Source organism: Sabethes cyaneus, chromosome 3, assembly GCF_943734655.1.
Source record: "Sabethes cyaneus chromosome 3, idSabCyanKW18_F2, whole genome shotgun sequence".
Classification (NCBI taxonomy): domain Eukaryota; kingdom Metazoa; phylum Arthropoda; class Insecta; order Diptera; family Culicidae; genus Sabethes; species Sabethes cyaneus.
In genome coordinates, this window is record NC_071355.1 from 23864910 (window position 1) to 23884109 (window position 19200).

General features: G+C 37.6%; 1 protein-coding gene across 1 annotated transcript in view; it reads right to left on the minus strand.

Moving 5' to 3' along the window:
• LOC128744753 (zinc finger CCCH domain-containing protein 13) overlaps positions 1–19200 on the minus strand; it is a 273853-nt gene that overhangs the window by 52094 nt on the left and 202559 nt on the right. The window contains exon 4 of the mRNA XM_053841966.1: positions 7589–8500. Within this exon, the coding sequence (XP_053697941.1) occupies positions 7589–7633 (45 nt within the window). The 5' untranslated portion in view covers positions 7634–8500. The remainder of the gene's footprint in view (positions 1–7588; positions 8501–19200) is intronic.

Consider the following 19200-nt stretch of genomic DNA (forward strand, 5'->3'; position numbering starts at 1 on the left):
ATAATGGCTTTGCTTTTCTTTTTACGTCATTTCAATAGTCTCCGTAGGCAGGACTATACGCAACTGCAGCCAGTTTATTCTCCTTCTCTGTCTTGAAGCAGCAGCAGCCACAACCACAAGCTTGGTTAATGTAATCGTCGTCCGTCGACACGGGAAATGAATGGGACTATGTAGCGGTTGGAAAATAATGTTTTCAAGAAAGCCATACAATTGCTGTATCTTTTATGAAACAAGTGATACGTGAACCATCAAAATCCGTTCTAAATTGGAAGAGCTATTAGCGTTCAAATTCTTTCGTTCTTTCGTGACGCTGGCTTGAATCCTAATTTTGGATTGACACCCTACGGTAAGACGTAGTTCAAAAAAATTAAAATAAAATCAAAATTAGACAAAAACACTACAACGCACAGCGGTCTAAAAACAGACATACGAGCGCATTAGAGTTTTGAGAGGAAAAACTTGGTTCCAGGTTTATGGAACATTTAAAAGATTTTCTTGACATTAAAAGCTCTATCGTTTGGTGGTATTTAATTTTTGATTAATCCCCCTAAAAGTGAAATAAAATTTTTATTTTTATTCGGTTTCAATTTAGCACCATGATGTGTTCTGTGAAGCTTTAGAGCGTATTATTACAAGAAATTTTGCTAAAGAGACTAACCTTCTATCTCTTCAGTGAAGATAGAAAAATCATGTTTCTTATAAATCAATCATTAAAATCAGTTTTTTTCATTTTAGCTTTTTTTCGAAGTTGTTGTATGACTTTTTCATGTTTTACAAAGTTGTACAAATAATCGTTTTACCATTTTTTTACGTCTTATTGTTTTCTTTTCATCATCTTTTATCGTCTTGTCTATTCGCGACATTTTAGCGTCTTGCTTGGTGTGGCTTTTTTCTGCCACTTTTGTCTTTGTGTCGCTATTTTGGCGTCATTTTGTCGTATTTTTATCATATTTTTATCGTCTTTTTTGGTGTCTTTTTTATTATTTTCTATCGTCTTATTTAGCTCTTTTGTCGCTCGTGGTAACATTCTCCTAGGACTTTTTTTCGAAGTCCTTGTTTTTGTCCTCCTGGAGCTGGAGTCTTTATTCCGTCTTTTTGTTTTTGTTGTTGTCTTTTCAGAATCTTTTTGTCATTGTTATTGTATCCAAAATTGTTCTTTGTTACTTTTACTTATTTTCAGTTAGATGACAGATTACTATTAATAAAAAGTTTTTCATTTAATTTTCATTTTCCATGGAGACGCTCAGAAAATGAGCTCAAAAAATGTTCGTCGCTTATTTTTAATGTTTTTCGACACAGACGAAAACGGTTGTTATGATGGCGTCTCTTTAATCTCTTTGTCGTATTTTGACGTTTTATATCGTTTGTTCGTCGTTGTCGTTGTTGTCTTTTTTTTTTAGTATTTTGCGTTTTGCAGTGTCTAGTTGGCGTATTTTGCAGTGTTTCTTTTGTTTTGATGTTCATGCGTCTTTTTGTCGTCCTTTCATCGTCTTTTCGTGATATTTTCTTCGTCTTTTTGTTATATTTTATCGTCTTTTAATTGTTTTACCGTATTGTTTTTTTTCGGTAATTTTGTTGTTCTTACCGTTATTGCCGTCTTTTTTTCTGCCTTATCGTCGATGTTTTGACATCTTTTTGTCGTATTTCCGCCGTCTTTTCGTCGCTTTTCATCGGTTTTTCACTCATAGTCGACATCGTCATTTTGTCATCTCTCGGTTGTATTTTCGTCAGCTAGCGTCTATTCGTCTTTTTATCGCCATTTTGCGTTGGCTTTATTTGTCGCTTATTTTGCATCCTTTTTGGCGTTTTTACCTCGCCCTTTTCGTCTTTTGGTGTCTTTTTGTTATTTTTTATCGTCTTTTTCAGCGTTTTTGCATCTTTTTAACGTTTTTCGGCAAGAACATTTTGGTTCTTTTTCGATGGCATCTTTTTGTCGTATTTGGCTTCTGTACATAATCTGTTCTCCGTTGATTTATCGTCTTCTTTAGTATTTTTTGTTGCAGTTTGATGGTTTTTACGTATCTTTTTGGCTTTTCGTCGTCGTTTCACCCTATTTTCCTCTTATTTTTGTTATTTTACACCGTCTTTGGTCGTCGTCTTTCCACCCGTGCTTCATCTTCTTTTCGCCATCCTTATGTCATCTTATTTATTTAAATAATAAATTTTAAACTTTTTTTGGAAACTAATCAACGTATTTCAACAAACTTTTTTTTGCTTAACTGGTAGAAGTTACAGAAGACTTTTATAACCTACACAAAACACAGTCAGTGAAGAAGGAAAAAGAATACAAAATTTTATTTGTTCAACCATCTTTTTTCTTCGTTTTCTTTTTCGTCATGCTGTGTTTTGTTTACGCAGCTAAAAAGGTATAAATGTTTAAAAAATCACAAAAAATACATTTGTTTCTTGTTCCTGTATAGTAGTTAAAGTTGTAATATTGGAATGACTAGCTTTGCTGTGACGGAAAGGAATCGCTAATTCAATTGTCTAATTTGTTTATTACGATTCATCTTCAACACATTTTATCCATTTTCATCACCCTCTAGCGATTATTTTCCATAAAAACCTGTACATTTCTCCATGGTGCTAAATTTATTTCCAAAAGTCAGGGATACCAATTTGTTTGGTTTTCTATCCGCCGAACTATATATTTTCTATAGTTGCGAGGTATGAGGGCAGACTCCACGTTATGCAAAATTTGCTTACTGTTGATTTTGTAGACTTTTCCATTATCAAAATATAACAATTTATCAATGATCTGCTCAGAGGAAATAGAAAAAAAATGCACCAAATATTCCAGTACAGAGTGTGAACTTTTTCGAAGAAAAGACGTTTAGCTCAATATCTCAGAATGCCTACGATTCAACCTTTTGATTTCAAAAGAAGAGAGAAAAAAACAAAGAGAATTTTTTAATCGAGCAAAAAAAAATGGATTTTAGGCATTTTTATTTTAAGTTTAAACGTGAAAACCAAATCTATTCTTGCTTTTAATATATACGTTGTTAATTTCCATGCAAAAATCTTCGTATATCTTCCAATATTGGTAGCTACGGTTGACAAGTAATCATTTTGACTCCTACCTTTTGTCCAAGTGCATGAGTCGAACCAAGCTATCTGAGATTATAACCGGACTTGAACCCACAACACCCGCCAGGGCATGTTCCCTCGAAAACCCGCGCCGAGAAACGCGGCTAACACACGCTGACAGACGAACAACGTCACGTGCAGTACCTTGCAAGTCGTAAGGGTCGGCATAGTGTCGTCGTCCTGCCAGTAAAAACCAGTTAGATTTAAGTTTCTCGCTCGGTGATAATCTGCAATTGATGTAGGAAGAGGCACAATATGTGTCGACAACCCAACCAAACGCGTCGCTATCTTGATAAGTGGATTTTGCAGTCTCCTTTTGTCCAGCGACTTTTAAAATGATTTTCAATGGCCTAACATCAAATTGATAATTTTTTAGTCATTATGTCAAATGATACATTAGTTTAGTATAAAAACGTACTAATTTTTTTAGAAGCAGTTCTCCCAACTACCACCGGAAATCAATTAACATGATAAGCCAAGGAACCATTACCCATTACATCCAAGCTTGGATAATTCCCAGGATTGACAATAACCGCGGCATTATGCTGATCAATCCCACATACAAGTTGCTTTCCTACATGGTTCATCTCTAATTTTGAAATTTGAAAATTTGTAGGACAGACCCGCCTGCGACTCTGACAATTTTGACAGGATTTCCAGAAGTCAGAAGTACAATGAGCCCACGTATTATATTTTCGTGGATTTCCAAGCAGCATATGATACAGTCAGTCGATCACTAACGTCTATAGCAGCTGATTCACGAGCATGAGTTTCCACATAAAAAAGCATGGCTGATCTAAGTTACCCTGGAACGAGCGATGTTCTATAAGCGCGTTTCGGAGCACTCTCGGAATTGTTTGAAGTGTATTGTTCTGTATTGTACTGCCTGCCGGTTGCGAAAAACTTGAAATCTAAGAACAGAATAATAATCCGTAATTTTTTTTCTATATTATATTATATAGGTATCCTAATATCTTCAAAATATTGTAAATATATCGGAATGATATGAATGGATTGATTATTTTTACCCTACTGTGATGTTTTGAAATTGTTTAGTAAAACATTTCCAGACTGAACCATATTTTGAACAAAGATTTACAAAGGGTATGTTGCTACATCGTCGTAATTGCCTATTCCCGTCCTATCCAACACAAATTATTAAAAATATCAGTATTTTTATGACACACAAAGCAAAACTATTTATTCCCTAATATTTTAGTTAGTTGTCTATCATACGCGATCAATCAAAGTGAGCTGAGATCTATTTAAATGCTTTTAATCATTAAAGAAGTCCTACCAGCCAAATTTCCTACGTTTTTTCGTGCGACGAAGAAGACAATGTCGACTAATCGTTTTAATTTCCGTCATTCATAAATGAAAGTAACTCACGCAAGGTATTGTCGTTATTCTACAGCCAGGAAAACTTGCCTGACCTGCAGAAATTTTGTACAATGACATTTGTCATGCCGTCCTACACAAATACTTACGCGTTAGCTTCGTAAACATTGTTGTGATTTTTAGTTTGGACGATGAAAAATTTTGATGGATGGATTTTAAAACGGTACGACGAATTTTAGCAATTAAGTCAGTTGCGTAATTTCAATAGTAATGCTTTAATAGTTGCTTTTCAGTGATTTCAAAGTTCACGGATCGGAAGGTAAGTGTTTTTTAGTCAAATCAGTACTAGAACTTTTGGAGTATTAATTAAATCCATCCAACAAATGATGAAAATTAGAATGGCTTTACTTATTACGATGGGAATTAGAAAAAGACCCTAACACGTTGTAGCCTGTGATTACGCTGAGAAGGAAATAAGCTGAAAGTAACAGGAGATAGGAGAAAATTCCATTTAATTCTACTGTAACTAAAGCGATCTTCACAGATATTGTAGTAGTCTAAAACGGTCATAAATTAATTCCTTATTGTTATGTTTTATGGTACGGCGGAAATTATGCGTGCAAATTATTATGAAAAATCACGTTTTCGTCTGATCAGGGAATAAGATCAGCCAGTATAATACTTTAAAAGGCATACTCATTAGTTGTGAACGTTTTTGCGGTTATAACTTTGTGAACGATATAATTTATGAGAAAGCTTTTAAAGACAGAGAGCGATTCAATAAAAGTTAATCGCAAAACTTTTCAACTCATATCCCTGTTACTATTAAATTGATGGATTCAATTTAGCATCATTATCAAAGCAACAATATTAGTTTTATTACACTCTTATTACGGTTTTTATGGTCAATTTTGGTCAATAAAGCCATCATAAGAGTGCCATAAAACTCAGATTATTACTTGGATAGCTAAACAGCTTTAAAATTGTACTAAATAATAAACGCAATTGGTAATAAATGTTGTTTTAATCTTTCTCAGTTCTACCGGATATAATTTTCAGCTTGATATTAAATCGTAATTTTCTTCTCGGGAGGAGTGCGGACTTTAAAGGCATTACGCTGTACAAACTTGGTTGGAAATAGTGGTATACTAGCGTCATTAGAGGAAAAGTCAATGGCATTTAAAGCTCGATGAAGCTGCACAATGAAGGCAAAAAATTATGCGCCACTGGCCCATGAGAGGCCCAGCTCAATGGTGTTTACAATTACTCGTTTTATGACCAAATTACGTCCGGCTGTGTCACTGCGAACAACGTTGGTATTAAATCAATAAAAAACATGTTTCATTATTTTTCAAAACCGCATATCCAGTTCAAGCTACCAATGTGCTCGGAAAGCAGTGTTTAACAGAGCACTTTTCTTCACTTTTATAATCTTTTGCAGTAAAGATTTCTCTTCTCAATTCCAGGGAAAAGTCAAATCCCAAACATAAGCCGAAAAGTAGAGCAAATTTGCCGGAATCCGTATAGGAAAACAGTCCTCCCGACAATGGCACTTTCTTCTACCTTTTTCACCGCTTATCGGTGCCGATGCAGCCTCCGAAGCGAAGTACGTCTACTGTTAAGCCAGTCGAACAGTGGCACCGTGTCATCTTTGGCAACGACTTAATGTCATCAAGATGACAAATGACAGCAATCCTTCTTCATTGCGCTCGACTTTGTTCGGTGAGTAGTGCTGCCGCCCGGTCGGTCGGTTGGTCGGTCGTTGTCGGTGCAATTTTATGTGCCAGAAAGCTCCGCTGAACCGTGCAACAGTGCCATTATTCTAAACTCCACGTCGAGTAGCTGGAAAGGAATGCCGACTCATTCCAGAAAACGTTACCACCTGTCATTCCGTACGGGGCACACAACGGTGCCCCTGCAACGCAAAAGGAAAAACCAACATCTAAGGCACATAAATTATAGCATCTTCATTTATTTTCACTACCCCCGCCCGTCCCGTCTGCACCGTTTGCCGGGAAAAGCGTAGCCCATTGAGATGTGCGTTGCAAACATACCGAATTCCTCCGCAAAGAGATGTGCCACCCAATTCATCTTTCCCCACACGGATGCCGACCCCGCCCAGGCAGGGTCCTGATCCCGTAGTCTGAAACAATGTCAAAACAGACCGGCAGACCGGTGGGTGGGTGTGGTGTGGTGGCATGTGCGACTCATTGGCATCACCTGCTGCCGGCTGGCAGCCTGGAAAGCGTAAAAGGGTTGACGCTACCTACCTTCAGCCAGCGTTGGCATTTTGTCCGTTCACCTAGTTGCGAGCAGTGAAATTGTGCACATCGTTACTTTGAGGTTAAAATTCCGAACGGAACATTGATTGATCGTTTATGACGATGCGGATGGTTTGATAGCATTGTATCGATTTGATTGCTGTTGAACGAAGATAATTAGTTTAGCAATCTTCTGTATCGGTATCATTTCTTTGGGTGAAATTTTACTTCCGGCGGGCTCATTAAATCGGATAGTTGTAAGGTACTGTTAATTGTTGATTGTCGGTTGTTTTTTTTTTTAATTTTCAAATTATATGGCACCACTGATTGCGGTCTGGTTGTGCCAGACAGGTAAAAAAAACTTCGACATAATTTACGAGCTTACTTTCGACAAGTTTTCACCAACAAATGTCTTTTCTCTGTTCACATGGTGCTGCACATGGCGTGATAGTTCTCCCGAATGTAGGGATTTACACGTGTGACCTGACTATGGCAATAAGTGTGACAAAATGGTCCATTTATTTCCACGGCCTAGTACGGAGCATTATCCCGTGTGGAAAGCCTTCCACACAGCCACCCGTTAGACATGGTTGTGACGTTCGAAAAATTTCCTCTGGATTAGACTCGTTGATAAATCGGCAGCTCACGGGGAGAAATTGCCAATCTAACATACCTGACAGGGTGGAGCAGTTTCAGTGGATTTATAGAAGACTAAGTATTCGAGATGCAGTACCTCAAGGATTCGATTTGCATAATGAAAAATCTTGCATAAAGCCCCTACATCCTGTTAACATTAAACGATGTTCAACGGTCGAATTGGAGTAAACCTTATCAAAGTACAAAAGTATTAAACATAGACTCATGAGAGTGACAATTTCGTGCTAAAACCTACAACAACTTACCTTATAAATCCCATCCACAAGCTTGATAATTTCCTCGGTCTCCATTTTTCACCGTTGTAGTGCGTTTCGTCTCACTAAATTTGGTAACCGTTGATGTCACCACACTTTTTTCTCCTCCTTTTTTCCGCCTGCTTCCACTCGACGCAAGTTTGATGAGAAATCTTTTTCCCACCGCTTTTGTTTTACCCGTTTTCTTTTCCTTCTTCTTCTTCGACTGTGGCTTTCCGGCGACAAGCGTCAACTCAAGCTGGTCATTGATTAATTTTCCACCCAACGACAAACTGTTTCCTTTCGCACAAATCTCAGCGAGCGACAGAGAGTTGGTGGTCGCTTTTACTTCTCCAAAGAAGTAAAAGAAGAATTAAGATCTATTTATGGTGATTGCCACCGGTGGTGGTGAGTGAAACTTCAATAACAATAACAAACACAATAACAACAACAACAATGATAACAAACACACTCACTCACTCACAAAACAACTTTTCGTTTCGTTCGTTTTTTCTCCGGCCCCTCGATTCGATTTAACTTATTTAGCTTCTTCTTGTTTTACTATTTACACTCGTTTTGGGTCGAAATTGTAAATCACAATCACTTATGACTGGGGCTTTTTTTCTTCTTCTTTTTACAGGTGCTTTGTTTTTGTTTTGTTTGCTTACTTTCAAACAATGTGATTGCTGTTGTACTGGTGGTAAATTATGACACTTGAATCAACGGTGGTGCTACTGCTGCTTCTGATGCTGCTGCGGGCATAACCGGTGGCACTCGCGCTGATGTTGCTGATATTAGCTGCTATGGTCGTCCCTCGGTGTACCGTCGGGTGGCGGGGGGAATTCATGCTAGAGATTTATGCTCCCGGGTATGCCGCCGAGATGAATTGTTGCGGATGCTGCTGCAGATAGATGCGGGACGTTTCTGGAAGGAAGGTGAAATGAGATAATAAAATTAATTGCTATTACATGGTTGAAAGACGTGCTGCTTGCGATAGATTGTTTTGAGCATTATGTTGTTGTCAAAAAAAATTACATGAACAATTTTTGAACAGTACTAAGTTTCGGAGTTTTGCAAACCTTGGTCAAAACGAAATATGAGGAATAGATTATTAAAAATATAAATTCATAGGGCAATTTTCGACATTTTAAAGCTAAACCACAGAGAGGTAGAAGGAAGTGCGCAATGTCCTAAAAATCAAAATTGAAAAAATACCCGATTTTGTCACCCCTAAATTCATCATGGGGGTGACAAAATCGGGTCATTACTGTATTACATTCTAACTCTATTTTTGGCAATTTTAGGCCATTTATTATCTGAAAATCCATGCTATATTGGGAAGCTTATTATCGCATTCTTTGATTTGGAACGCCTTAACTTTCACCTCTCTTGTAATTTTTGAATACATTTAAATTTAACCTAAATAAACAATACCTGCTTCCACAGATGATTTCAAATGATTTCAATTTCAAATTAATAAACGCACAAATATATGAATTTATGGCAGCTCTGAGTGCAAGTGATGACTATGGGTGTGAGACATGTCACACAATTCTTAATGGTTGACTTGCAAATTACCGCTCAATATTACTATATTGGTACGGACCAGCAGGGTCAATCAATTATTCGAATTTATTTTCCCAATATCATGCCCCCTGTCCGCGCTGAACGAAACGAACGAAGTTCCTGTTTGGTTGCGATGGGGGATGTTTGGCTTTCCTGCGTCCAGCTGACAGACATTTTTGGCCATATTTGCACTCAATCCAACCACGCACGCACTGAACTGCACTGCACTGCCTGGCCCTGTCGGAATTACAAATATTTACGATGTGTTTAAAATTCCCATGCTACGCTTGCTTGCTTGCTCGCTGCTGCTGCCACCCATTTCCAGTTGGAGTTTTCCGACGATTTTATTTGCTCTCGTCATTTAACAGCTCGCAAAAAATGAGCTTTGTTGAAGTAGGCACTATATAGGTACTGTGAACCGTCTACCAGCAGACGGAACTTGTACTGCATAATGATTACCGACTGCTGAACGGTAGTGCGAAACTGGCAAACCACCATCCGAGCAACAGATCCTGCCTGGTCTGGTCTGGTCTGGCTGGTTCGTTTAATACACAGCGTCATTTCTCTAAATGGGTGAAAGAGTTGCTGCTGCACTGTCTGTGCGCGATTTCATCCGTAGTTTAATTAAATTAAAAGCAAAGAATGAAATGGAGTGCCCTTTGCCTCCCGCAGCCCAAAACAAAAAATAACATAAAACTAATGCTATTGAAGTGGCATTCGTGAGACGAATTGAAATGCAAACTTCTTGTGAGCCATTTTTACGATTCAATTTCAAGGGAGGGAAAAAACGCTTATGAACGCTGCAGTTTCAGTGCTTGTAGAGGTGGTGAAAATAGTTGGAAAACAAAATCAGCATAGTGCCCTTTCATTTTTCATTTAACGGAGCACTTTTACCCTGAAAGGATTGAATCGGTGCTTGAATTTCTATTCATTGGAATTAATTCACCACCACTCACTGACTGGTAACCTATAATTTGTCAAATAGGAAGCATTCCCTCCGGGGAGCTGCCCCTTCCGTTACACATCAACTAACCGATATTTATTCAATTAGATCTGTCCGCTGAGCGATCCCTGTTACCGTGCAGGACGCACTCTTGTCCAGTTGAGCTAACCTTTCCTTTACAATTCAGTTGTAGGTACCTTCTACATACCTATGTAGTTCGGCTTGCAGTACGCCTCTGACATTGACTCTAATTGAGTTGGATTTTCGAATCGACCATGAACTGTACCGTACCGTACCCTTTCGACCCTGCTCGGTGACCCCTCACCTCACCCGCGTGTGCTCTTGGCTCGAATTAGATGCACCCGACCGAAATGCACATTTTACCACAATAGGATGCCTTAGCGAAACAACATTTCTCCCATGGGTCAATTAATTATGGATCGAATAGCTCAACCGGTCTGCTGGTTGGAGCTGGATTCGTGAGTGAAATGTTTGTTTGCCCGTTTGTATGTGGCGGGACGTTTGGTTCGGAATTCCTGACGGCTCTTGATATGTTCGTACGCGATGCGTTCGTCGGTTCAATCTGTACCAGGCGGCACGTGTGCCGCCTCAGCAAATACATAGATAGCTACACGAATTTTCAATTTTTCAACTGCATTTTAAGCTGCAACTGATAAAATGCAGTGGAGGAGTTTTTTTTTCCGGTGCAGGAAGCTGTGGTTTGCTCTTGTAATTATTTGGACTGATAATTGGCGTTCAAAGCCGTAATTGTGTAATTAAATTAAGTGAAGTGAAACGAATCGAAACGTTGTTGCTCCGATTGGTTGGCATGGCACTACCTTTGGGTGAGTTCAATAATTATGTTTATCTGCTTGTGATTGTGTGTTCGACAATCTGAAATCTGAATGGATTAAATGGTATGAAGTGTTGGGATCAGAGAGATCCATGCTAATTGGAATGAATCAGTCTGGTTGATCCGATTTATATGTATACGAATAATATATTTAAGAACCACTAATCTATTAAATAATTTCTACAGTTCTATTCTACTCCTGTGCCTTATTCTAGTAGTCCAAATCTCAGGTCCACTAAGATACATTACCATCCAAAATGTGACAAATGTGAAAGGAAGCTCTTTGGCACTCGAGACACGAGTTGCGAGTCTGTCTTTCAATCGATGGGTGCCTATTTCAAAACCTAAAATCGGAAACATTATTTTCTTTATTCTAAACTTTTACTTTAATACCAAAATGGACGTAGACGCTGTGAAAAATTGCGTTGATTATTTTCAATCTTTCAGGTAAATATCGTTTATCATAAACCTAATTTTACTTATTCTTATTTTCTCATGTTGTTTTCGAAACTGTTTGCTTATTCCTTCATGTCCGAAAGTTAATTTACCAAAACGCCTAAGAATGCAAAATTTCCAAACATCCAAGAGTACAAAAATTTATGAGTCCGAACGTCAAAGAGTGCAAAAGTACAAATGTACAAAAATATTGATTCCCCGAATACAAAAATTCAAGAAACCGAAATCCAACAATTCACGAGTTCAAATCCTCAAAATAATCCAAGGGTACAAATTTTCAAAAACTCTAAAGTCCAAAAATCGTAAAGCCCAATAGTCCAAAAAGCCACAAATTAAATAGTCTAAGAATCCGAGAGTTCAATCATTTGGAATGCGAACTTTTAGATTTGAAATTCAGCGTTCAAAAAAACCAAGAACATAAAAGTTCTAAAGTCCTAAAAAGTCTCCAACCCCGAAACTCCAGAAATCCAAGATTTTTTTTTATTATCAATATGCTTTTTTATGATTGGAACTGGGGGACCCCTATGAGAAGGATTAAGAGAAAAAAATTGAACACTCCAAGGACCGTATAATTATTATCCAAAAATTCGTAATTTCAAGAGTATAAGAGCTCAAGAGTTGAAAAGCTAAAATATTCAACGTCCAAATTCGAAAAAGCATAGAGCTAAAGTTAGAGTTTTGAATTATGAAAGCTTGACAGACTAATCTCAAGATTTTAGTCTTGACCTTGGAATGAGGTCATACATATATTAATATTTTTTTGAAACGATGGTTCTACAATTGATGAAAGGACGGTAGGGGAAAGAAATGAAAATTTTTGGTGAAGGAGGGGGAAGAGCGGAAAGGAAGGGGGGGGTATTGGTAGCTATGCTTAACAAGTAGTCATTTTGACTCCTACCTTTTGTCCAATGCTGGCTAAGTATCCTAAGGTACAAGTACCAGCGAACCACATGCCCTGGAGGGTGTTGTGGGTTCGAATCCGGTTATAATCTCAGATTACAGCTTGGTTCGACTCATGCACCTTCCAGCATTGGACAAAAGGTAGGAGTCAAAATGACTACTTGTCAAGCATAGCTACCAATACCCCCCCCCCACTTCCTTTCCGCTCTTCCCCCTCCTTCACCAAAAATTTTCATTTCTTTCCCCTACCGTCAATTCATCCCTTCATCAATTGTAGAACCATCGTTTCAAAAAAATATTGAAAGATAGAATGTTCTAGAGTCCAAAAGCACACAGTGTGAAAATCTGAAATTCATGAACTAAAAATCCAAAATTCAAAATCAAAATCTTCTATTCAAAATCTAAATTTGCAGAAGTCCAATAAATTAAAAATTGTTAAATTCCTAATGAGTCCAATATTCCTAATGTGAAGAAGTCCGACGGTGCAAGAATCCGCGGGTCCTGGATCGGAAAATATCGTGACTTTAACAGTATAAACATATAAAAATAAACGAATACATCATGACAGTTCAAGGGTCCAAAGTCCCAAGAGTACAAAACCACAGTCTCTTTGTCCAAAAATTCGAAAGTTCGAAAGTATAAGGCTGAAAAGTTTGAATTTCAAAATCCTCAAACCATTAAAAATTCTAAAAGTCAAGCTCACACATTTAGAGTTGTTTAGAGTGAGTTTAGAGTTGTCAACCCGTGGAATTATAGATTCGTGGGCTCTTGGAGTCGTGAACTTGTGCATTCTGAACTTGTGGACTTGCTGATTGGACCCGTGGATTCGTGGATCCAAACCTGATGGACTCGTTGACCTGATGGACGTTGTAGATTCGTGACTCATTGAGTCGTAAACCCGCTGGTTTGCTATGCTCATTGGACATGTGGGTTCGTTGACTATGAACTTGTGGAGTTGTGCATTCCTGGATTTGTGTCTCATTTCCTCGTAGATTCGTAGACTTGTGACTGTGAACTTGTGGACTCGTGGAGTCATGCGCTCGTGCACTCGTGGGCTTGTAGATTTATTTATATACAGTCGTGGGCTTGTGGATTGTGAACTTGTGGACTTGCGGATTTGACTGTGCACTAGTAGACTCGTAGACTTATGGATTCGTGGATTCGTGTACTTGACGCGTCATTGATACGTTGATTCATAGGCTCGACTTACTCGTGGACTCGTGTCGAGTCGTGAAATCGTTTGCCTGTTCTCGTAGACTCTTTGACTCTTGGGCCAGTGGGATTGATTTTGTGGACTTGTACACTCGAGGATTCAAGTACTAGTAGATTTGATTCATAGACTCGTAGACTACGGACTCGCAGGCTGTGAGTTTGTAGACTCGTGGATTCACGTATGTACTAGTAGACTGGTGGGCTTGTTCACCCGTGGACTTGTGAACTGCGAACTTGTGGACTTGTGCGATTGGTGGTCTCGTACATCCGTGGATTCGTGTACTGGGTTGCTCATGGACTCGATTAATTGGTGGACTAGTTGAGTCGTGAGCTCATTCACTCTTGTATTCGTAGACTCTTGGAATTGTGAGTTCGTAGACTGTGTACTCGAGGATTCGTGTACAAATAGAATCCTCGATACATTAACTCATACACTCGTGGACTCGTTGAGTCGTGAACCCGTTGGTTACTGTGCTCATAGACTGTTAGACTCGTGAATTCCTAAAATGTGAACTTGTGGATTTGTGCATTATTGGATTTGTGACTCATTTCCTCGTAGACTCGTGGGATTGTGGATTCGTAGACTCGTGTTACTTGTGAAGTCATTTATACTTACTTACTTAGATGGCTTGCCGACCTAAGACAAAGCCTGTTTTCCATAGCCCGTAGAGAACAACCGATCTAATAAGCGTCTTGTACAGGGTGCAATTTGTACTGAGACTTAGTCTGCTCGACCGCAATTGCTTGTGGAGCCCATAGTAAGCACGACTTCCGCTGATAATACGACTCCGAATCTCACGGCTCCGCCGTAACCAACATATTCGAAAAGAAAATAATTTCACTTAAAGCTGGGAGTCGTTGAAACCGCTTGGTCAGAAAATGTTGCAAAAGAATAATTCCGTATGACGCTATAAGACCATTCTCCTATGTATTTAGGCATAGTGAAACCTATATAAAGCGTAAATTGGGATTCCGAGTTCGGTTTTACCTGTTGTGGTGGTGGAGCGTGGTGGAGCGATTGATTGTGTGATTGTAGGAGAGTTCGATACTCGATGCTGCAGATCGGGAGCTATCTAAGACTTCGGCCTTAGACTCACGGGAATAAGCCGTGCATATTCTTGCGCTCTACACGTACATGAAGTGGTAGGGTAAATACAAGCATAAGCATAGGATACCGACAGAGCATCCAGATAACACAAGAGCGTAATAGAAAGTCAATTTTACATTGCAATTGCATAATGATTAGAGTATGTCAAAGTGAAGTATATAATACGTTGTTTTCCAGTCGTGAGTGTCCTTACATACCACTTATGACAGTGAATTATAAAGCAGCATAGATTATTGTTATCAGAGCCGTAGCTTGACATTGTGGCGCTCTTGGCGAAGACCTGTTTCTTAAATCAATGTTCCTTGCAAGTTTATTATTTTTGATAATATTTTAAACCACCAACAAGACTCTAAACCACATATATTTTATTAGATTTTGTTCCAAATTTTGTGACAAATTTTGGAACACATTTGGACTAGATTCTGGGCCAGATTTTGGACCACATTCAGGACCACAAGCAGATGTCTCTGGACTTGAACCATTTTTTGGGCCACATTTTCTTTCCTCAGATTTCGGACTAGACTTTGGAATAAATTTGGAATTTTGGACTAGATTCTGGAACTGGACCAGGTTATAAACCAGATTCGGGATCAGATTTTTGATAAGATTTTTTGAGCCAGATTATGGACCTGAAGCAGATTTCGGGCCACACACAGTTTTTAAACCTACAACCAGATTTTGGATCAGGTTTTGAACCAAATTCCAGACCACGAGCATACTTTGGACCTGTGCTACATCGTGGACCACATTTTTTTTATCAATTTTCGTTTCAGATTTTGCAACAGATGTAGGCTAGATTCTGAACCACATTTTGAATCGGATTTTGGACCAAGACTCCAGAGCGAGTGTGGATCCCATTCTGGATCTGTATCAGAATCTGGACCAGATTTTGGACCATATCTTTATTAGGTTTGGACCAGCTTTTGGATAAGTCTTTAAGCCACATTTTTATCATATTTTGGAACTCAGATTCTGGACCATACCACATTCTGGATCCGAATTAGATGTTGGAGCTGCATCATATTCCAGACCAGATTTTGAACCACATTTTTAGCAGATTTGCCCCTGATTTTGGATATTTTGGATAACATTTTTTTTATCAAATTTTGAACGAGATCCTGTACTTGTATCAGATTTTTTTTGTGTGGATATTATCACTACGACCAACATTTTGAACTATTGTGATCTTATCCAAGTGTTGTTCCGCACTTCGTTGTTATTACAGTATCGCTATAGAGTGGACATTCTGGACGACATTTTTCATCAGGTCTTAGACCAAATTTAGAAACAAACTTGGATCTAGATTTTGGAACTGAAGCAGAATATAAACCAGATTTTGGGCCACATTTTTAATTATATTGTAAACCACCAAACAAATTTTGGATCTGGTTTTGAACCAGATTCCGGACCTAGATCGTATTTTGGACCTGGACTAGATTGCAAACCACATTTTTTTTTAAATTTTGTTCCAGATTTTGTAACAAATTTTGGGACAGACTTGAACTAGATTTTTGACTACTTTTTTAATTCGATTTTGACCGTATATTGGACCGGATTCTGGACCTCAGCCAGCTGTTGGGTATTTTTATCAAATTTGTATCAGGTTTTGGATAATATTTTGGACCACATTTTGAAGTCGATGTGGGACCAGATTGTGAACTACATTCTGTACCAAGACCAGATTCTGAGCCAAGGCGCCACATTTTGGATCACATTTTTGATCCGATTTTATTTCATTTTTTATCAGATTAGGTTCCAGAGCGTCGTTGCGTGACATTGTAGAGGCCCTGGCGAAGACCAGATTTGGCGCATATGGCTTCGTTTCTTAAAGCAGTGTTCCTTCGAAGTTTATTCTTTTTACAATTGGGCTGTCATAATTCGTACAGATCCCTATATCCTACTTTGCTACATTCGAGAATACCTTACTGAGATTCAGACCGTTTTTAGGACCCACTAAAGCCAGCGACCTACTATGGTCGAAAAAGCAAAAATTCAAGACAAAAATCAATATCTCGAAAACTATTTGCTCTACAGATTTCATGTATTCAGAAGATTTTGTCTACAAAAAGAGGCCTATCTTTTGATCTTTTGATCTTTTGATATATTATCTTTTTAGATAATATATTTTGCAAAAACTTTGCTGAAGAAACAAAAATTGTATCTCGTCTGCGTATCTCTACATAACGATTTTTCTAGATGGTGTCAGGGTGGATCTTAAAAAATCAGTTTTTTGCTCTAACATTTTATTTGAAAGCCAATGTAGAAACTGTGTAAGGATGACTTTTAGGGCGCAAAATGATGCATTTTTTCATTTTTTTTGAAGTTATTAGGTTATCTATTGCCTGAAAGAAGTTATAGAAGTTCAAAAATATTACAGTTTTCCACATCTCACACTTCATTTGGCACATATTTTCAAAATCAGAATGCATAGTCCAAAAGTACGTTCCTGAATCTACAAAATCCATGGAGTGCCCTTTTTCCACACTTCTCCTGTTCTGTAGAAAAACGCACTTAAAAAGTGAGTACTTTTACATTTATATGACGGATTTCACGCCAACTCGTCTACGGGGTTTGTAGCACCCTTTCAGAAGAGGTGAAGAGTGAAAAAGTGAAAAGTAAAAAGTAAAAAGTAAAAAGTAAAAAGTAAAAAGTAAAAAGTAAAAAGTAAAAAGTAAAAAGTAAAAAGTAAAAAGTAAAAAGTAAAAAGTAAAAAGTAAAAAGTAAAAAGTAAAAAGTAAAAAGTAAAAAGTAAAAAGTAAAAAGTAAAAAGTAAAAAGTAAAAAGTAAAAAGTAAAAAGTAAAAAGTAAAAAGTAAAAAGTAAAAAGTAAAAAGTAAAAAGTAAAAAGTAAAAAGTAAAAAGTAAAAAGTAAAAAGTAAAAAGTAAAAAGTAAAAAGTAAAAAGTAAAAAGTAAAAAGTAAAAAGTAAAAAGTAAAAAGTAAAAAGAAAAGGAAAAAAGTAAAAAGTAAAAAGTAAAAAGTAAAAAGTAAAAAGTAAAAAGTAAAAAGTAAAAAGTAAAAAGTAAAAAGTAAAAAGTAAAAAGTAAAAAGTAAAAAGTAAAAAGTAAAAAGTAAAAAGTAAAAAGTAAAAAGTAAAAAGTAAAAAGTAAAAAGTAAAAAGTAAAAAGTAAAAAGTAAAAAGTAAAAAGTAAAAAGTAAAAAGTGATAACTAAAAAGTAAAAAGTAAAATGTAAAAAGTAAAAAGTAAAAAGTAAAAAGTAAAAAGTAAAACGTAAAACGTAAAACGTAAAACGTAAAAAGTAAAAAGTAAAAAGTAAAAAGTAAAAAGTAAAATGTAAAAAGTAAAAGGTAAAAAGTAAAAAGTAAAAAGTAAAAAGTAAACAGTAAAAAGTAAAAAGTAAAAAGTAAAAAGTAAAAATTTAGTCAAAAGCCAAAAGTCAAAAGCAATAAATGAACTTGAATTTCGTAACGATTGAATTTATTTCCTTTTGAGAAGATATTCTGATTTTGCCTAGCAAACAGATTTTTTATTTCTAAATTGTTAAGCACGCAGCGGCTATAAATTACAGTCAATAAATTTCTTGTCAACATCTCCGTTTAGAGCCATGAAATCCTTGAACGTACTACTTATGGTGATTACTTTCATGGTCGAGGCATACGGTAAAGTGCTACATTCCTTCACCCAGCAATGAATGCTGTTTATTCCAAGGCGTTAATTATAGTTCCAATATTTACCTCCAAACACGCATCGGAAGAAAAGTGCGGCAAGTCAATCGATGGTTCGAGCCACAGTACTAGTTTCAACGACGAGTGCGACCTTGCGTATAATAAAATTATGATCTCCACTTGGAGAGAATAACACACGAATCATGCAATGCATTGAAATTCAATTGCCGATGTTTACAAATGGTTTAAGCACTTGCTTATTATTGGAATCGATGCCAATACCGACACTTAAATTTGCAACTATGATTTTGTTTCAACATTTAGCTCCGCAGATCAGGTTCGCAACAGCATTCAACATTGAAGTCATTGCCATGAAATTTTATCTGTATAATTTTTAGATGGCTACGAAACGCATAAAAATTCCACATTTAAGTAAAAATTATACGATTCCCTTCTGTTCGCAGCCGCAACCCTATTCGACTGTGTCGGTCAACGCAGTTAAAGTGTACGACAAGTGCACAATTAAACACTTGTCAGAGCGTATAGCTTTTTTCCCTCGCAGCTGCGAAACCCGTCCTTTGTGGCTGGAGGCTGCAGGCAGCAATCCTATGTATGTATAGTACGAATCATATTAAATTTTCTGCACGTTTCCCACCGCGGCGCGACTTCTGCTCACGTACTTATGGGCATCGACATCTGGCGCTGCGCTGCTGGCTGGAGCGAATTGGCGGTCCTTCAAAGACCACACTTTCATCGGTTGCGAGTAATATTCGACACCGACAACTGGTTTTTGAAGTGGTAGGTGGAGGGGGCAAAAATAGTTATGTCTCGTGAAAACGTTCAAAAATGTCCATTCAGTTGTGTTGTATGTCACACAGCAGTAGTTTAGTGCCAATAAGGCTGCTGACATTGGACTGAAACTGGGCAGAGCCGAGCAGTTTGCCGTCCGGCCGACCGAGAT